Source organism: Camponotus floridanus, unplaced genomic scaffold (genome assembly GCF_003227725.1).
Source record: "Camponotus floridanus strain SB8 unplaced genomic scaffold, Cflo_v7.5 scaffold35, whole genome shotgun sequence".
Lineage (NCBI taxonomy): Eukaryota > Metazoa > Arthropoda > Insecta > Hymenoptera > Formicidae > Camponotus > Camponotus floridanus.
In genome coordinates, this window is record NW_020229492.1 from 885,208 (window position 1) to 906,447 (window position 21,240).

General features: G+C 34.0%; 3 protein-coding genes across 3 annotated transcripts; all 3 read left to right on the forward strand.

Moving 5' to 3' along the window:
- Positions 1–674: 674 nt before the first annotated feature.
- LOC105257181 (U3 small nucleolar RNA-associated protein 14 homolog C) lies at positions 675–4,203 on the forward strand. The gene is made up of 6 exons (XM_011267638.3): positions 675–892; positions 981–1,179; positions 1,464–1,778; positions 1,884–2,135; positions 2,247–3,230; positions 3,440–4,203. Exons 1-6 carry the CDS (start codon positions 786–788, stop codon positions 4,034–4,036), a joined length of 2,454 nt encoding a protein of 817 aa, XP_011265940.2. The 5' UTR covers positions 675–785; the 3' UTR covers positions 4,037–4,203.
- Positions 4,204–5,390: 1,187 nt separating this feature from the next.
- LOC105257180 (S-adenosylmethionine decarboxylase proenzyme) lies at positions 5,391–18,279 on the forward strand. Its single transcript, XM_011267637.3, has 6 exons — positions 5,391–5,877; positions 7,955–8,041; positions 15,175–15,301; positions 16,548–16,650; positions 17,126–17,409; positions 17,926–18,279. Exons 1-6 carry the CDS (start codon positions 5,747–5,749, stop codon positions 18,229–18,231), a joined length of 1,038 nt encoding a protein of 345 aa, XP_011265939.1. The 5' UTR covers positions 5,391–5,746; the 3' UTR covers positions 18,232–18,279.
- On the forward strand, positions 18,232–20,996 carry LOC112638680 (exocyst complex component 5-like; the record flags this gene model as incomplete). The annotated part of the gene is made up of 1 exon (XM_025410796.1): positions 18,232–20,996. A coding segment is annotated over one exon (738 nt), but the record flags the coding sequence as incomplete, so codon positions are not given.
- Positions 20,997–21,240: the final 244 nt, after the last annotated feature.

Sequence of the window (21,240 nt, forward strand, 5' to 3'; positions counted from 1 at the left end):
CCAAACATGATATTATTAATAATTCTCTGCCGAAATATTTTATGTATTACATATACACGCGGAATTTTAAATTATAAATTTTAATTTTAAATTTTAAATTATAGAAGTATATTTTATTTTAAATCAATTAATTATAAACGATTGATGTATCATGGAACCTTTTGTTATGCTAATGATTTGAATTGCGAATGATTCGATTGTTTTATCGCGCTTTTCCAAACTCAAATCTGTAATAATAATATTTAGTTTTATAATATTTAGTTTTGCATTTTAAAAGACTGAGAGCAAACTAAATAAATAAATAAATAAATGATATTGAGAAAAAGAAAAAGAAGATTCATAAATAAATAAATATATAATATAAGTATATAATATAAATATATAATATAAATAATAGTATGAAAAGAAAGAACATACTAATATTTTATATAATAAATTATTATTAATTAAATTATTTATATTTTTATTTACATTATTTATATTATCAGGGACATATATGTTACCCTCTGAGAACATTCGTGGACATTGGTTTGGTAGTTCATGTCCACGTTTTTAATGTCCATAGAGGGAGCATCGCTTCCAGGAATCAACCTAAAAGCGCGCCATGACATCTCTCATATCTCTGGCACGTGTATCGATGCGATCTAAATTTTTCGTACTTTATGCCTCACAGCTCGGCCATAACTTAACCTAATAAGCAGAATTTGATGGAAGATGTATGGTAAGCACGTGGTTAGTTGAACGTTTTCGGCAAAGCTTGATTAGTAAAAAAAATTTGTGCGAAGATGAGTGACACCGAAATCAATCAGATTTTAGACGTCAACGATGATGACGTTTCCCAACATCATTCGAAACTTATCGAAACTGTGAGACAGCTCGATATACGTCGAAAGTAAGGACTAATGAGAGTGCAATTAAACGGGCCTTAAAATTCTGATTAAATTTGTGGTATTGACGTTTTTATCTTTTTCTTTTTACAGAGAGAAGGCGGAAAAAATCGAACCTATTATACAAGCGATAGAAAACTCTTTACCAAGAAGTGGAGTGATAGATAAGAATGTAAAAAAATTGATGGGAAGTCAAAAAAAAGATCAAAACATAAATAAATTGCACAAGAAAAGAAGAAAGAGAAAAGAGAGTGTGTTTCCTAAAGTATTGGAGAAACTATCCGCTGAAAGAGTTAGTTGACTTACGGAATCCTTTAATAAATTATCTTGTTTAAAAATAATTTAATTTCTCGTTAAAATTAATTTTATCTTGGTCTTGGTGACAATCTGAAATAATTAAATTACAATCGAGTAAAACTGCCTCTGGATTATAATATATTGTTATTTTAAAGTATTTTTTTAATAATATAAAAATTTGAAGTATATAATACTAATTTTCTTGAATTTTGACTATAAAAATATAATTATAAATAATACGAAAGCAAAACAAAAATTATAAAAATCTAAAATTTGCAGGTAAAAAGGACAGTTGGATACGATAATGTCAAAAAGGATTTGAACAAATGGAATGCCGTAGTTGCTAGGAATAGAACAGCGGATCGGCTGTTTTTCCCATTAAAACGAACAGAAGAAGTGAAAGATGCTTCAAAAATTCCTCAATTTTTGAGAGGATTCAAAACAAAATCTGAACTAATGAAAAAATTTGAGGAAGTAGATCCATCGTTACTATATCCTCCTGCCGAGGAAGAAAAAAAAGATAATGAATACAAAATGACAACAGAAGAAATGATAATAAGGAGGATGGAAGCTGCCAAGTTCAGAGCACAGCAGGTAGATACATAATATAAATAATATGCATTTTTTAGAAGATTAGTAATAAAAGATAAAAAAAAAGATACTGATGAGATATTGATTCTGATTTCTTTATATTTTTAGTCGTACCAAGAGGCAAAGGCGCGTCGACAGCGTAAAATAAAAAGCAAGAAATTTCATCGCATTCAAAAAAAAGATAAGATTAAGCAACAACTGAAGGAGTTTGAGAAATTGCAAAATACTGATCCAGAAGAAGCTTTGGCAAAGTTAGAACAGTTAGATAAGACTCGCGCAGAAGAGAGAATGTCGTTAAGACACAAGAACACAGGCCAATGGGCTAAGAATCAACAGATCAGAGCCAAATATAACAAAGAAGTAAGCATTATTAAAAAATTAAAATAAATTAATATAATAATATAAATATAATAAAAAATTAAAATAAATTAATATAATAATATTAATGTAATAATATATTCTTTTTTTTAGACTCGACAGGTACTTGCTAATCAATTGGCCATTAGCAAAGAATTGACACAAAAATTAAAGAGAATAGATAGTGATGAGGAGGAGGAAGAAAAGGAAGATGCAAATGAGATATTATTAAAAAATGACAATGAAAACAATGTGAAAACTGAGAATGAAGTTGATGACTTTATCAAGGAGTATCGAAGATTCTGGGATGAGAAGCATCAAAAAAAAGAAGAGGACAAAGAAGAAAAAAATATCGAAACTTCGAATGAAGTTACATCGGAAAAGAAAGAGGTGACATTATGTAATAATAAAGTACATCACAAAATAATAAATGTAGAGAAAAGTAATGATAATTTACAAGAAAATGCAAATGATGTGGAAAGCAAAAATACAAACGATGCGGAGAGCGAAAATCTATGCAACGCTATAGGTGCTACATCTGAATGGCAGATTGAAGAATGTAAAACAGAAGAAACAGAAAGTAAATTATGTAATAAGAAATACAGATCACAAGACATAAATGAAATCTTTGATTCCATGGAAGAAAAACTGAAACATAAAGTAGACTTAAGGTTGCAAAACGTAAAGAACAAATTTAAAATAAAGAATAACGTGGAAAAACAAAAGGAAGAGGAGAAAGAGAAACAGAACGAAGATGATTTATCGAAGCTCGAATTTAAAAATACCAAACAGAAACCTATCTTGGATTGTCCACTGGAGGAAACGACTTCTAGGGAAAACGCGCAGACGGATAAAGATTTAACGAGTTTGAAAACAGCGAGTGCAGAACAGGAACCGACTAATAATAGCCATGCAGTGGAAATAGACCCAACAAAATATTTAAATATGAAATCAAGATATTTAAGGACACAGATACCAGATATAGTTACAGGCGAAGAGGAGAATTGTGATCAAGAAGAGGAAATGCACAAAATAATGAGCGAGGCATTCGCGGACGACAATGTTGTCGAGGAATTTAGGAAGGAACAGGAGGAAGAGGTAAATAAAAATTTTTTAAAATTTATTCACGTAAAAATTCACATAAAAATGTTTATGTTATTTGCCACATAATGATATTGATTTTTCCTTCTTGGTAAAATCAATATTATTGTTTGCAATGGATCATAGATGTCAAATAAAATTGTATGTTTCTTTGAAAAATTGACAGAAGCTGTTTTAGCAATCTAACATTTGTAAAATGATTTTAGATAGAAAAGTCGCAGCCAAAGAGCATCGATCTGAGCTTGCCGGGATGGGGGAATTGGACGGGACCAAACATCAAGAAGAGTAAAATACGTCGTAAAAAGAAACGATTTATATTGAACATGCCTAAAGAAGCGCCGCGCAGACCCGAAAACCAGGGCAAAGTCATTATATTCGAGAACGATGATAAAAAATTGAAGAAACACCGCGTTAGCGAACTACCGTATCCATTCACCAGAATCAAGGACTACGAAGCGAACATCAGAGCTCCCATCAGTCGGACTTTCGTCCCGATGAATGCTCATTTGCAGATAATACAGCCGACAGTCAACACCAAGCTTGGGCAAGTGATTGAACCTATGGATGAGGATGTGCTGGTGAAGAAACCGTCATTGAAGAAATCACTAAAACGACGTATCGATAAAAAAACTACCACAAGGAATGTTAAAAGACATAAACCAAGTAAAGACACAAACCAAGTAAAAGATACAAACCGAGTAAAAGACACAAACCAAGTAAAAAACACAAACCAAGTAAAAAACACAAACCAAGTAAAAGATACAAATCAAGTAAAAGACACAAATCAAGAAACTGCACAATAAGATTAAATGTACTATTGTACATTTCATTAATTTATAGATAAAATTTGTATCTCCTATCTTATCAATTAATGAATCATTATTGATAACATAATATTTAACATTTGTTGATCATAAATTGACAGCATATGTGCAATTTATTCAATAAATTTTTAATCACCATATTCAAATTATTGTAAAAATTTTGTTGTTTCTCTCTCTCTTTCTTTGTGCCTCTCTCTCTTTCTTTTAAATAAAGATAATGCAATCTCTATACAATGCAAACAATTGGCACAAATTTCTTAGAAGCAACAAATTTGATAATAACATAAATCTTGCCATTTTGAAAATACATAGAAAAGTAGAGATAATCAATAACTTGTACACATTTCTTTCTTAATAATTTCTTAATAATTTTTAAAATGGCTTGACTTTATTTTTAAAAGAAGAATATAAGACAAATATTTTCTAAATTAACGAGAAGAAATTAAATTTGTATTTCCTTTTAATTGCAATAATCAAAGCGATTAAGAAATTTTTATAAGGATCTATTTTTTTTATAAAATAGATAAATATCATTATTGATTCGCTTACGTATTTTGTTTTATATTTTATTTATAAAAAACCTCATTTTTTATTTTATTTATTTACATTTTATTTATTGATTATATCTGACAATTTAATAAGAAAGTTACATTTTCTTAAGAATTTGTTGTATAATTGAAACAAAAAAATTCTCATTTTCTAAATGACTACATTTTAATTACGAACACGTGATATATCACTGACTATATAACCTACTAAATGTTTGATTTCATTGATACGAATTGATATGAATGAAAAAATTAAATATAAATCAAAATTTATTACTATCTGTTATCATTAGTCGAAATGATGAATCGCGCAACAGAAAAGCGTTTCTGTAAATATTATTAATTTATATTCTCTTCAAAAATTCATATCAATTATTAACAATATTTTATTGAATGTAAATCAATTAAAATTACACAGTTACAATTGTGTATTTTAATAATTTTATTCTTGCGAAATTTTCTCTCTTCAAAAGTATGTAATTCTAAAGCAACAATCGGAATCAGGTTGGCTCCGGAAGAATTTACGAAGGATTCATCCCGCGTCGCGCTCGTCCAATGAAAACCGCGAATTTCAGGCGACGACATTTTCGGCCCTAGGAAACGAGCTCTCCCATTGGCTCCGGACGTCACGTTCGAACGCCGGGCGCGGTGCGAGCTCTCCGTTACTCGCGGCCACGGTCGATCGCGCGCGCATGCGCGAGCGTCGGGCGCGGTTCGGCGCGGCGCCGCGCGCGGCGCGGGAGCGCGCGCAGAAGCGCGCGAACCGTGCAGCGCGGCGGTTGGTTGGTGACGGCGGCGGCGCAGCGGCGTGCTTTGGCAGCACCGGCGACCATCCCGTCCGTCAATCAGTCAATCAGTGTGTGCCTCTGGTGTGTGGTCAGTGTGTCAAGTCAGTCTACGAGCGCGCGTCACCGGGAGTAGAGTGCTTTTTTTGGTGGGTGTCCGCTCCGCGTATAATTTCATTCGAGCGGGTCGATCCGTGGGACCCATAGAAACGAGTGCGAGAGACACGGAAGGAGATCGCGAGGAGAAACAAGTGGGAGGGAGAAAGAGGGAGAATAATTGCGTGCCGATCCGCAATTTCGGGCACCGAGCGACGACGACGACGACAACGACGTCGACGACGACGACGACGACGAGGATGGCGGACACCAAGGACGACTGCGCCGACAACGTGCAGTTCTTCGAGGGCGTCGAGAAGCTCCTCGAGATCTGGTTCACCAGCTCCAAGGGCCTCAAGCAGCACCAGGGTGATCTCCGACAGATACCGCGGTAAGTACGCCGCCCGCCGGCGTCTCGCTCGTTCTCCTTCATCTCCTCCTCCTCCTCCTCCTCCTCCTTCTTCTGTTGCTGTGCTCTTCCTCCTTCTCCCCGCGAGAACGATGACAGTCGACGCCGGTCTCGGCCAGGATGAACGATGACGAGTCGCGCCGGCGTCGACGCCTGGCAGCTACCTGGTAAGCTAGGTTGGATCGTTCACGTCGTCCCGGTCGATGTCGCGTGTATACGCACTTTTTGATCCTGAATATGAGAATGACCCAGCCACCAGCGTCGTACTTGACAAGAGCAACCCCATACAGCACAGAACATTGCAGCAATATTGCAGGAATGTCGCAACAATATTACAACGTTACTGCAATATTGCTGCAATGTTCTGTGCTGTATGGGAACCGAGAAGTCTTCTATGACAGATGATGTGTAAAGCGATGTAAGGGGGTGGCAAATTTTTGAGAACCTTATACTCGCGTTTGCAAAGATCGCGAGAGATCCTGGGTCAGATCGCTGGAGAAGAAGAATCTTTCTCGGGTGTCAAAGATAGAGTTATCGCGTTGTCAAAATTTAAAAATAATTGGCGCATATATATTGTAATATTTCTTCTTTCTGTCCTGTTCTAACGTCATTTCCCGTCATCGGTAGCCAATTGTCTCATTAATAAGTATTGCAATGTTGCTGCAATATTGCTGCAATGTAACAACAATGGTCTATACTGCATGGGTATCGTCCCAGGATAGTTGAAGCCATACAGCACAGAATTACATTGCAGCAATATTGCGGTAATATTGCTGCAATATTACAACAATAATAATAATATTGCTGCAATGTTCTGTGCTGTATGGGTCTTGGACGATGAAAGAAATGTATGCGTCAAGAGAGCACTCTTGAAAACGTTTGACCGTGAAAGATGTATTCGAATGATGAGAGAGAGAGAGAGATGTAGAGTAATTAAAGTAATCGATAATGCGCGTGGATGACGAGGAATTGCTCAACTTCACATGTGGCGGTCACGTTGGCGACGTATTACGTAACCGCGGATTGATAGCGACGTAACCGATTCACGGGGCCGATTATTGTCGCGGTTGTTTACGTGCGACGTCGAGGGTGTCATTGAACCTCGCAAGGTGCGCCTTAGACGAGTAGGCCGGCAATGCCGACCACCGTCGTTTATTTCTGCATATCGCGGCGAGACAATAAATTTAGAAGCCCACCGTCGTCGTCGCCGGCTGATGAGAGGAGGAGAGCGCGAAATTCCGACGAGATTTTCGACGTTGTCGGGAGATCAGGTCGACGACGAGGTTCCCTTGATGTCGTCGCTTGAATGGCTCGCTGAGAAGAAAAAATGAATTATTTCAGTTTAGAGAGTCAAGGTCTTGCAAGTCAGATAAACAAACGTCGTGGAATATCCGATTTAGCGAGAATTCGGTTATAAATTAAATAGTAAAATAAAAAATCAAGCTTTGTGTATCTATTTTTTCTCCCCTATAAATTTTTTTGTATATTTATGATTATGCGAATCTCTCTTCAAAGATATATTTGAGGGAATTATAATAACGAAATTCGTAATAAGGGTTTCATTTATACAAAGATCGATCTAATTTACTTCTGGTAATATTAGTATTTTATTATTATTAAATATTAGTGAATATATTATTATTAAATATTATTAAATATATTATTATCAAATATCAATATTTTATTATTATTAAATATATTCTTTTATATATAACATTATTTTATTATTACTAAATATTATGAGTAATATTTTAAAAGTATTAGTATTAAATATTATGTAATATTAGAGTAGTATTTTATTAAATATTTGTCGAGTCATCAAATAAATCCAGTGTTTGCATCAACTTTTATCAATTTTTCGATACCATATATAGAGCACAGCTATTTATAAAAATAAATAAATTCCTCCAATTTATCGGAGAGAGAGATTGCGTATCTCTCTAATGTAATTTTTAAATAATTTTAAGAAATTCACGTGCGTGCAACAATGATAAGTCTAATCGTTTAAATAAACTTTACAATCCTATCCGGCTGATCGAGCTTCTTTTTCTGTTTTTAGACAAAAATGGGAATCATTGTTGAAGATGGTCCGTTGCGAGATCATCAGTTTCTGTCGCAGCGATCAAGTAGACGCTTATGTTCTCAGGTAAGTCCTTTTGTCTAAAAAGTTGACGAAATTCTTGTTCAGGTAATAAATTCGCTGCCGGATCCTCGTAAAGGAACCCATGAGAATCATTAGGGAATTTTTTTAAGGCCTGATTTTCGAGTCATAAATAACTCCGAGTGTTGTAAATAAAAATTATAACTCTCCTAATTTTATTCTAAATAAATAAATAATAAATATCATTTTCCTCGAAACTCCAGGGGATCATTGATAAGCAAGTGTTCTTACCCTAATCTAATCTCGAATGTGTATAGATCTTATCAAAGTTTCAACTGTATATCCAATATGAAATAACGACGGAGAATCCTTGGTAGAATAGCACTAATTAAGAAGGCTTCGAATTAATAATCCCCCTTTATTTTTTTTATTTATACACAGGAAGATAGATACGCGATTGTGTCTGACAATTAAGTTTTTCTTTGAAAAGGATATAAATTCTTCTCGATATAAATTCTTCCTTGAAGTCTTCTTCCTTGAAATGGAATATTCTTGAGAGTTTAACGTTCTTGCGTTTATTTACATACTTATTTCAGCGATGTTTTTTTCTAAAATCGATATATGCTCGTCGAAAATTACTTGAAAAGTTCGATAAAACTCGGCTTATATCACTTAAAATCCGTCACGTTTGTTCGTTTTATTAAATTTCTTATCATTTTTATTTTTCCGAATATTTTAACAAAAGAGGAACGTGTCAAAGTGCATTTTTATAAAATATTTTCGTGTTATTAATAATTAAAATAAAAATAAGACGTTTTCGGCAAGAAGAGAAAGTATGAATCATAATTTTATCTAAATCATAATTGAAGATAAATGAGTTTCATTTTATTCGTTTAAAACAAGATACCTGCATCAATATCGGGAGAAATTTTTCTTAAAAAAAAAATCCGTTAATAATTTTTCACTCTTGTGAAAAATCGTCGTCTGACAGGAAAGTTTCCGAAAGGAAATCACATTTTCGACGCTAGCAAAATTCAAGAAGCAAGAAATCTATTTGCGAATTTAATTCCGCGCTCGTTTGAATCTTATTGACTTTAATTTTTTTAGTAAATGTGATGTGCCTTGAATCGAAAGTTTACTCCTACTTTCAATCTCAATTTTTTCGTTTATATAACTTTGGGGAATTAATTTAATTTATTATATTAAATTATATTAATTTAAATTATATTAATTTAATTTAATTTAATTTATATAAAAATTGAGCTCTTTCTCTCCTGCTTTGAACCTTAAATAGCTGATAAACAGTTTCATTTAGAAGCTTAAAAGAAACTTTTGAAAATTATAAATTGAATAGTTTCAAAAGATTCTGACTGTGCTTAAAGTATATCATAATGAATATTAAATAAAAAATTTCAAAAAAGTAGGAGATAAGAATTCGCTCGGGGCTCTTTATTGAGACTCTGTTCGTTTAAAACAAGATACCTGCATCAATATCGGGAGAAATTTTTTTTAAAAAAAAATCCGTTAATAATTTTTCACTCTTGTGAAAAATCGTCGTCTGACATTTCCGAAAGGAAATCATATTTTCGACGCTAGCGAAATTCAAGAAGCTTTAATTTAGAGTTATCGACATCGAGATAGTCGGGCAATAAAATTTCGCTTTTCTGGTCGAAAAATGCGTCATTAGTCTAATGATGATACGCGAAATTTTCATTGGACCAACGACGGGGGATACACTGAGGAAAAAATTATCTTGAAATAAACAAATTTTAGTTAACTCAAGAAAGCTATTTATTTGGCGGGTATTAATCACGTATTTACTTGTATTCAAAACGTCTGTTTGCTTAAGTTAAGTATTTATTTACATATGTTTAAAAAAATATATATGCTTAAAAAAATATAATTTTCAATTAAATATCTTTATATTTTAATTTTACAAAATATTTATCAAAATGCATTTTTTATTCTCAAAAATTTTAAATTTTCTAAAAAAATAATATATTTAATTTAACAAATTATAGTATATATTTTACGAAGATAGTATTTAAATATAAAAAATATATAAATGAAAATAATGTACTTAATATAACATGCATATTTAATTAAAATTAAATGCTTTTGCTTAAATGAAATAAACAATTCCTTCCATTTAGAGGAAAAGTTTCAAGAAAGCAAATTTATTTGATTCAAACAAATTTTTCCCTCAGTGTATCGTCGAGGCACCTAGGGGTAGGAAGCGCGGGTGTGTTGGGGGTGCAACGGCGCAATTTTTCGTGACGCGCGAGGCAGGTCGAGAGCGGGTTGGCGCTTCGCGGGGCGTTCCGAGGAGGAGGGGGAGGGAGAGCGGGGGGAGAGACGCTCCGAGACTCACCCTCCGCGCGCTGTATAATCGATATATCGAATTGTTTTGATGGAGAAGAGAGATGCACCGTCCGGCCCGGCCGGCCGCGACGCCACGGGGTGGAACGGGGGGTGGGACGGGATGGGGTGCGACGTGCCCCGGTTCCAGAATATTCGAGGGTGCGCGGGTCGACCCAGTGCCGCTCTCCTCTCTGCTCCTGTCGCGATATCTACCCCGAGGAATAAATATAGTCAAGGTGACACTTTCGCGCGGATCAACCCTCGTGGCGCGGGTCCTCCGCCTCGAATCGCGCTCCCCGAGTCCATCGTTTCCTTCTCTTCTCGCTCGAAAAATTGTAATAGGAGTACTAGAGTTTATTTGGAATACGAATATACAGGGTGTCGGGGCAATCTCTTCCCCCGAAAAAGACCTCTTGCGGCTTATCTCGACAGCTTTTCGAAACGATATAATAATTTTTTTTTTTTTTTATCGAGTACTTTTCGAGTCGGGAGGCTTGAAATAATCTCTTAATTTTTACATAAACCATAAAATATCTAGCAAAATATTCTTTTTGCGATTATTTTATCTAAATACTTTTATCTAAATACTTTATGTACAAAAAAAATATGTAATTTGTAATTGACAATTACATTTTTTTTTTTTTTTTTTTCGAAACAATCATGTGTTTTTTTTACATCAATTGATTCCTTATTATTTTGTACATAAAAGTATTAAGATAATCGAAAAATGAATATTTTACTAGATATTTTATGGTTTATGTGAAAGTTAAGAAATTATTTCAAGCCTCTTACCTCGAAAAGTACTCGATGAAAATATACTTTATCATAGTGTTTTAAAAATCTCTTGAGCTGCAAGAGTTTTTTTTTTGGGAATAAATTGCTCTGACATCCTGTATATACATAGCAAAAAATAAACTAGCGTCAAGATTAGTTTATTTTGCTATGAATAGACTAGTGTCTCCTATCAAAATCAGTCAAGATTGATAAGAAAAACGTGATGTGAAAAAAATCTTGATAGTAAAAAGGGCACTGTGATAAAATGATGTAGTAAAACGAAGAGAAAGCAGAGAATATATTTGAAAGAAATAAATGAAACGAAAATATTAGGTTCTTTTCTTTTCTTTGAGTTTTCAATAGCACATCACATTCTTTCAAGAAAGAGAAAAATGTGATGTGCTATTGAATGCTTTTAAGTTATCTTTTTTTAATTTTCATCGGCTTCTTTTGACTTTTTGTAGAAATTTTTTTGAAATTCCTTCGAAACTTTCACCTTATATTATCTTTCATTATTTATGCAATAAAAGGAATAATTAATAATTAAACGTTATTAATGAAAAACGAAAAAGCTCTAATATACATTAAATATAAAAATTTTATATTGAATAAGATTTTATATATTAAGAATATATTTTATATTAAATATAACATATAATATATAAGATTTATAAGATAACATATAATTAAGAATATAACAGAATTTTATTTTCTATTAAATATAACACATAAGACTTTAATATATTAAATATAAAAATTCGAGTAGAAAGTGTGCTAATAAAAGCCAAGCGCAATAAATAGGCACAACTAAATTATGTAGAAATCTTCTCTTCTTATAAAGATTATATATCTTGACCTTTAGTTCTCATTTTTATCGACTTATTTGTCTTTGATAAATTTTAATTTATCAATAAATCTCCATCAATGGATATAAGCCTATAAGTTTCTATTAATAAATTTTAATTTACCATTAAATCTCTATTGATGGAGAATATAAGTTTCTATTTGAAGATTGTAAATTTCCAGAAGACCATTAACAAAAGACTGTAAATCTTCTGTCGGGTCTAACCGTTAAGATTTCAAAGACGAAAGTCGTTGACAATGAGAATTGAAATTCAAGCCATATGTTTTTGTTATTCTTTGAATTTGTTGAAAATGATCCAAAGAAAGAACTAAGAGACATTCATTGTAGTTAAAGATTTCTACTTGATTCAGTTACACTAATTTAAGTTGCGCTTTCTTAACTTGAATTTTTATGAAAAAATTAATTTGTTATTTAATTTAATATCGATATATCTATCAAATTTTCCGAGATAATTTAATTGCGAGAATTTTCATCAATTTAAACATTCGTTATATACTTTTTCTTTCATTCCGAGAAAAGTTGTTGAATTTTTTTTTTTAATTTATCTTTATCTCTCTGAAAAAATTCAGATTATTATCTTACATAAAACTTGAAGGAAAAACAGAAACATTTCGCATTCATATAATCACCGATCGTAAATCAATATATGTACTTATCATGTTTTACAATTGCAATATTAAAACTCATGATTCTTGGAGTTAAATGGAGGCAATATCGCGCATTACAAATTATAATGGGAACGAGGTCGAGAAGAATACGAAACTCGCTATGATTACTATCGTTAATTCTTTATCGACGTTTATTATCATTGTTTTATCTTTACACCGATTTTTATTGTCACTATTTCTAATCGTATAAGTGACGCTAATATCATATTCTAACATTTCTTTATCTTTGTATTACCAAGAAGGATTGTTGAAGATTTCCTGTTAAATTTTTTTAAAAATTGATAAATGAATACACTATCTTTGACAAGGGACGTAGGGTCTATTAGATCTCAGTCATCATAATTTTTTATGTAGACGCAAATGAAACTTTACTTACCTTATAATAAATAAAAAATAATATAATAAATAATAATAATAATAATAAAATAATATAATAATAAATAAATGATATAATAATAAAATAATATAATAATAATAATAAATAATATAATAATAAAATAATATAATAATAAATAATATAATAATAAATAAATAATAACATGTTCTGTATCCTATGAAATCCAACAAACCCCCTGTCCCTCATGTTACTCGTCGTGTAATTTTTTTTACGTCCCCTGTCGAAGATACATTCAAATAATAATAAACATTACTCGCACGTCTGAATCCTTTCAACCTTTGGTTTTTCCTCCATTCCTGGAATTTCTTCGTATCAATCCAATATACATACTACTATACAATTACGTTTGGTGTCCGTCTATCGTGTACATTCTTATTAAGACACTCGTAAGACAAGTTAAGATTTGCGGTACCGCTCTCGTTGTCTTTACCGAGAATCTTAGGGTCAACGTCTATCGCCGATAACCTTTGACGATCTATTTTTAAAACAATTTTTACGACGCTTCTTTCCGGCTTTCACTTGATCGCGAACAAATAAAAATTACAAATCGGAGCAAATATTGCAAATAAATATTCACCTACATCCAGGAGTTTAAAATTTGAAATAAATCGCTTGGAAAATTCGCGATATTAAAAAAAATAAAGAAAAAAAAGAACGATTAAAAAAAAACACTCTTTTACACTCTAATGATGCTAAATGTATAAATAGCACAAATGAAATAACATAGCTTAGATAGATTGCATAAATAAACTGATTGACAGATAATTAATTAATTTTATAAGTGAAAAAAAAACGTTTATAAATTAACATTTTAAATTTATCTCAAATGATTCTCGTTCGATCTATTTATTGAAAATTATAATAATATATATATATATATATATATATATATATATATATATATATAATCATAGAGATAAGTGGAATATCGCTTCTATTTTTCGCGGATCGGTGTAATTAATTCCAAACTGGAATAAACTATCGCGGATAAAGCAGATTTTTTTATCGTCCCTCGATTCGCGATAGCGTAATCAAGACGAACGCAATTATATCTCTGAATGAATGAATGAATTATCGCACGATAATATGTCGACAGCGATACTGACGTGGCTCTGACGTAATGGCAGGGATTCAGATTCACGTGTATCCACGATATTTCCACGAGTTGTCTTCAACATTCTAATAGTAAAGCAGAGATCCAAAAATAGCAACGGCAACGACAGCCAAGCAAATATCTTTTAATAACCTTCATTCTTTTTGATGACCTTCGTTTGATAGCCCATGCAATATTACTCCCGGATAATAAATAATTAATTATTGTAATTAGCGAAAATACAAAAGTAATTAAAATTAAAGAGAAACTAATTCATAGACTTGTTGAAGAGGAGCTTCCCTCTTCACTCTATTAAGTGTATGCGACTTTGCATAGTGTAACTCCAAGTATCGCGAACTCTGCTCCATCGCAACCACACAAGTCATTAGTGAAGGATGTTGGTTTATGATCCTGTAAAAATTGCGCTGTTAATTTACATACGTAAAATTTGGAATAGAAATTAAGCGAATTTTTAAATAAAATTGTCCAATCAAACAAGAGCTTTCGCCCTTAAAGAAAATCACCTCCCGAACCTTCTTTAATCCTAGAATAGTTTCTTTTCCTTTTGATTTCCTCTTCTTGACCGAAAAAAAAATTTTCCAAATTTATGCCTCAAATAAATATGGAATGACATTATTGCGTAGATTGTTAAAGGAATGCTGAAGATTAACAGAAGTCACGTACTTGAGAAAAATGGCTAATCGTGCAATTATTTAAAATCGTGCTGTTAATTTACGTACGTCAAATTTGGAATAAAAATTAAGCGAGTTTTTAAATAAAATTGTCCAGTCAAACAAGAGCTTTCGTCCTTAAAGAAAATCACCTCCCGAACCTTCTTTAATCCTAGAATAGTTTCTTTTCCTTTTGATTTCCTCTTCTTGACAGAAAATAAAATTTTCCAAATTTATGCCTCAAATATGGAATGACATTATTGCGTAGATTGTTAGAGGAATGCTGAAGATTAACAGAAGTCACATACTTGAGAAAAAATGTCTAATCGATTATTTATCTTATCCGCAGCGAGAGCAGCATGTTCGTATCCAAGCGCAGGCTCATCTTGAAGACCTGTGGTACCACGACGCCTCTGCAGTGTCTGGAGCCTCTCCTGGAGTTCGTCGAGGAGTACACAGGCTTCGACGATGTCGAGGTAAAGGATGCCCCTGAAAGCGAAGAATCGACGTAGATCTATCGGTTCTCTAAGCCACGAAATTATGAGGAGAGCTCAAAGAAAGGAGACGGATACCAGAGACACTTCGAAAAAGAATAGGATTTAATTTTTTCAATATTTCCGGGGACAAAAATTCTATCTATAACAGGCAAAAGCAAAGGGATTCATCCCTGAGGCCACGATGGTGTCTGTGAAAATTCGACACCAAACGCGCAGTAAAAGGGGATCAGCTCCTTCCTCTCCTCCTGTCAGGAGTGTGCTTAGCTATATAACTTGACCTAGTGCGCGCGGATAAGAAACGCGACATTATACGTGGTCCCTCCGCGAGACGCGTCTCTCTGCCGCCTCCTGGTTTATTGATCTCGCCTCTATCTCTCCTCGCGATATGCGCCTTTACTCGAAACGTGGTTTCCCCTCGCGCTATCTGTCGCTCGCACTGCGAATAAGCAGTCGGACGAGTAGAGATCTCTTTCTTCGTGGCTTCGTCGAGAATTTCGGGTTCCTCTCCCTCGGACGGCGATTTAAGGGGAGGCCTCCCTTCTAAAAAAAAAAAAAAAATTATCAATCTTCGGAAATTGTAGAATCGGAGAATGATCATTATAACGAGCAATATTTTGAATTCGTCCAGGAAAAAATTTCATTACATAGAAAAAAAAGAAGTGTCAAATCAAAACCTATATACTTAAACTAACGCGTTCATTGTTTCGTATATACGCAACAATTTCTAATCTTCTTCGAAGAATGTAATAATTTTAAATTTCAACAATATTATCATTTTATTTTAATATTGTAATTGTAACCTCAAGAATATATAATTATTTAATTCTACTTTAAGAAAATTATAATCTTTGATTTAAAAATGTTATTTTCTATCCAACATAGTTTCTTTTCCATTCAAGAAAATTAAATCTTAAGTCATAAGAATATATTTTTCTCGATTGAACTATATAAAATGGCTTCATTCGAGTTAGCAATTATTCAATCAATTATATTTTTCTTTAATTAATGCAGTATAATCTCATTTCAAGATTTCCATGTTAAAACTAAATATATTTTCAAAAGAAGAATGTCCCTCTTTCCGTATAGTCAAGTATAATGTATTTTTCAAGGAATAAGTAATTTTTTTTCATCTCGTTGCTTCTCGCTTTTGAATTTCGTTGACCACCTTCTTTCTTATTTTTTTATAAATATCATCGTTAATCGCATCCTTTCGCGTTTGTTGCAGAATGTTTTTTACTCCCGAAAGAATTACAAGAAGCCGGAGCTCCAGATATCTCCGCATCAGACGTTCGAGGAGGAAGTTGCTCTCTTGGATTCCCTCTTCCCTGGTAATCCTCGACTCGATTATATATGCGAGTTTTTAAATTTTCGTATATGTCATTTCGTTTGAATTCGAAATCGAAAACTTTGACAGATTTGAGACTCGAGAAATTTTAATTCTTGAATCTCATACTATAAAATAATATTCTCTTATTAATATTATTATAATAATAATATATAAATTATAATAATAATAATATATAAAAAATAATATATAATAATATTCTCTTATAGTAATATTTACTTAAAATAATATTCTCATTATTATTTTTTTTGTCAGGCATTTCCTTCAATTATTTCTAGAGAATCAGAGAAGAAAAAAAAGATAAAGATAAAAATAAAAATAAAAATGAGGATATACAAAGTTTTAAGTTCTCTCGAATTCTTGGACTCTCTTTTTATCTTATTTGACTATTGATAAGATGAGAATTTTTGGAAAAAATTTAAAAGCGTTCAATCATGTAGCTTCACCTCGTATTTTAGATGGTGAGGCTTATTGTATGGGCTCACCCGAGACGGACTGTTGGTATCTCTACACTCTTATCCGCGATAAGCCTCTGCAAGATCCGCCAGAGCCCGATCAGACCCTGGAGATACTCATGACCCAGCTGGATCCTGATGTAATGTCAATCTTTACTAGGGATGTTTGCTCGTCTGCTGACGAGGCGACAGTAAAGTCTGGGATCGATAAGCTCATTCCCAACATGATTATAGACGACTTCTTGTTCGAGCCATGCGGATACTCTATGAACGGCGTGTCTAAGAATGTAAGTCGAGCTTGAAAATAAATATAAATAAGGAAAAAAATGCCTCTTATAAAATATATATAAATAATGTTTTATATATAGCATCATTCCTTCTCTCTTGCTGTTCTAATTAAAGCTTCTTCCTTGCATGACATCACAAACGAAAAGTTTTATTTATTATGTATATTAAAATAATTAAATATTAAAAAATATTGAATATTAAAATATTATGTATATTAAAATAAATTAGTTTTTCCTTCATGCTATTATTTGCATTTGATGGTACAAATGTAAGATCTTTTTTCAATGATTTTTTCATCATTTTTTATACATTAATAATTAATCGAGATTTATTTTGACTCATGATTTATAAATAACTTTTTGAAAGAATCTCCTATAAATTTGCCTCATATTCAATATCAAATTGCAGAAAATTCATACAATCTAATGGTTCTAATGTCGCGATAAGGGAGCTTTAATTATCAATATTCATTAGGATACGCCAAAATAATACTAATCTTTTCGATTTCTCTTCAGGGCAGCTACATGACGATCCACATCACGCCGGAGCCCGAGTTCTCCTACGTGTCATTCGAGTGCAACGTCTCGGAGACGTCGTACGACGAGATAATTCGTCGCGTGCTGAATACCTTCAAGCCCGGGAAATTCGTCGTGACCATCTTCGCCAACAAGCAATCCGCGGCGGCCAATTGTCCGCGTGACCTCGAGGAGCGATCCGACTATCTAAACCGTTCTGGCGATTGGTTGCGCACAGGCGTGCAATATTGTCGCTTCCCGAATTACGATTTGACTTGCGCCTTCTTCTCGCGCTTCCCGAGCTGAGGGTTCAAGGACGCTTCATTCGTCCCGCAACCCGGGACCAATGAAGCGCGCGAAATCTCCGTTCCTCTTCGCCTCGCACCTTGCGATCGTCGTGACAGCGATGTGAGCGCGACGATCCCGAGGAGCGAAGGCGAAGAGTATTCCCCTCCCTCGCAGACATCCGCTTCTCCGGATCGCAACGTCTCCAGTACGATTCCGAGAGGTGGAAGTAGCGCAGATGCAGTTCGATCGGCATCGTTGCCGCAGCTGATGACAACGGCAACGACGCTGACGACGACGACGACGACGACCAAGACTTCGCGATCCAAGGTTTACCGTAAAACGTCCCTCAGGAACCCGTCTCTCAACTGCGAGATCATCGGTGGCAGCGTTTTCGAGAAGAAGGGCGTCGTGCGATACGCAAGCGCCGCTGCCCAGGAGAAGAAACAGAAGAGGAGGAGCCTCGCGGAGAGAGAGACGGACGCGAGGAGCGAGAACAAGTGGAATCTCGAGGACATCCATATCACGTGCAATCCGCTGTCGACCCCGTACCCCTATTCCACGCCAGCGGCGACGACCACGACGACGACTACCACCACCGTTCCCAGCAAAACGACGACGGAGAGCGACGAGGAGCCCAAGAGCCGCAGTTGCGGCAGCTTCCTACCGATATTCGCCCTGATCCCGCACTCGGTCATCAGTTTCCAGTATCTCAGCCCGAAGATGAAGTTCTCGTGGTGGCGGAACAAGATCTCGTGAAGGCACGCGTAGACGCCCACCGTCGTCGCCGCCGACGTTGTGCGTCGCGACATCACTCCGACTCGTTTTATCAAGAGACACGCCTCTCTTACCTCGTAGCGAGCTCTCTTTCTCTTTCTCTCTCTCTCTCTATCTTTCTTTGCTTGTATCTCTCTATCTCTATTTCTATATCACTTCGGGCCAATCTTCAGCGATTAAAGAAATCCCGAGGAAGTTATCATCTCGTAAATCCATCTATAGACATTCGCGCGCGCGCGCATTAGTTGTAACTTTCCGAAGGTCCTACTGTCGAAAAAGCAAAAAAAAAAAAATACATGCCACAGTAATAATGCATGATAAATAATGCATTTTTAAAATGGATGGCGTTTTTTTTGAGACGGCTTTCGGATGAGTTTTCGTTCACAAACTGTCACGAAGTTCGGCTTCGTGATGCTAAATGTTTAAAATGTGAATTGCATAGTGTATATTAAGATCTAAATTATTCAGTTTTGGGTTTTAAAATTTGCCTTTCCACAAGAGCGCTGTAACATTTGTAACAATATTCCAAATCTTTCGAATTTTTCTCCCGCGGAAGAAGAAAATATACCGACTTTGTGTGTTTATTATATTTTTGTATGAAACGTTTTTTTGTTGGCGTGTCGTTACAGATCCTCTAGTCGATCGAAGTTCCTCTCTTATACGACGCGCTTTTAAGATATCATACATTTTCTGCTTCTAAATTGAAATTTCACTTGATATTCATTTAAATACATATTGAAATATACGACTCAAGTATTGTATCAGCGCTCACACGTTTCTTTTTTTTTTCTACGAGAGATATACAAATATTCCAAGATTTTAGAATATCTATATAAGTGGCGCAAAAAAATTCAAGAATTTAAAGATCGTAGAACCTAAGAATCCACAGTTCCTAGAATCTAACACCTAACGATCCAAAGACCTTAGAATCTAAGATCCTAGAATGTAAGGATTCAAAGATCTTAAAGCTTAAGAAGAAAACACTTCGACACATCGTAGAGTGTAAGGATCCAGGCTATTTCGCAGAATGCGAGATTCTGAAAATTAAATCGAGCATTCGGAGATTCTAGAATGTAAGGATTTGAACGAAAGGAAATATAAAATTTAAGAATTTAACAATATCTCGAATATAATATAAATTGGATTCTTCTTCGGCAAAAGTGTAAAAGGCGAACATTGCTATTAATCTTTTAATTTTCGGGACATGTACTCGAGAGCGTGGAAAAAAAATGAGGAGTTTTCAAATGTGAGATTAAAGTCCATAGAGAGACAAGGAAATTTTTCAATATCTTGATTATCAATCCTCGAATTAAATTCTCTATTAAGACAAAGGAATCTATCGAGGTACCATTGAGAGGTCAGATTTTGTTGTCTACTTTGTTAAGATCATTAATATCGCGTTATAGAAAATTATACGCGAGAAGAGAGCGATGATCAGTCTTGTCAATCTTCCTTGGATCATACTTAGAAACAGTATTACATCGGCGTATCCATCGAAATTGTCGCGGAATATAAGATCGATTTAACATTATCAGTTATTGACGCGATAAAAATGGAAGATATCAGATTTTCTTTTTTTTTAGCACTTTTGTTCCTACTTTATGTTCAGTTAGTTAATATAGTGATTCCTTATTTATAAAATATATGAAAAGAGATGACAGGTTGCGCATACGCACGTACTTGTTTCGCTCCCTCGAGAATAATTTTTATGATAAACTAGCTCTCGCGATTGAGTTACTCCGACTGTTATAATTTACATCTGGATTAGCAATCTAATTCTTGCTGCGGTCCTTTGTTCGTCGAATCGATAAACTTGATTTCTTTTCTTTTTTCCTTTTTTCACACGAAATCGTACGCAAAAATATATTGCCGTTGCTGTGGAACCATCAAAATTATCGGTTCAAGCAACAATTCGGTTTCTTGTGTATGTTTTTTTCTGATTTTAATAAATCATTTTCATAAACGCATGCCATTGTCTTTTACTTTGTCAAATATTTTCTCTTCTCCTATCTTTAATATTAATATAAAAACTTATTACGTATCTTTTTAAGAAGAAGAGTCTCCTCTTGTTTTTTATCTTAATTAATCTTAATAAATAAATTTATGTGTAAAGTAATTATAAAATCATTATAATATTGTTTGAACAGATTTAAATAGATTTTTTTATTTACCTCGCTGACTTGATTATGACGTTAAAATCAAGAAGAAAATCAAGACTTGGATTATGACATTAAAATCAAGAAGAATGACTTG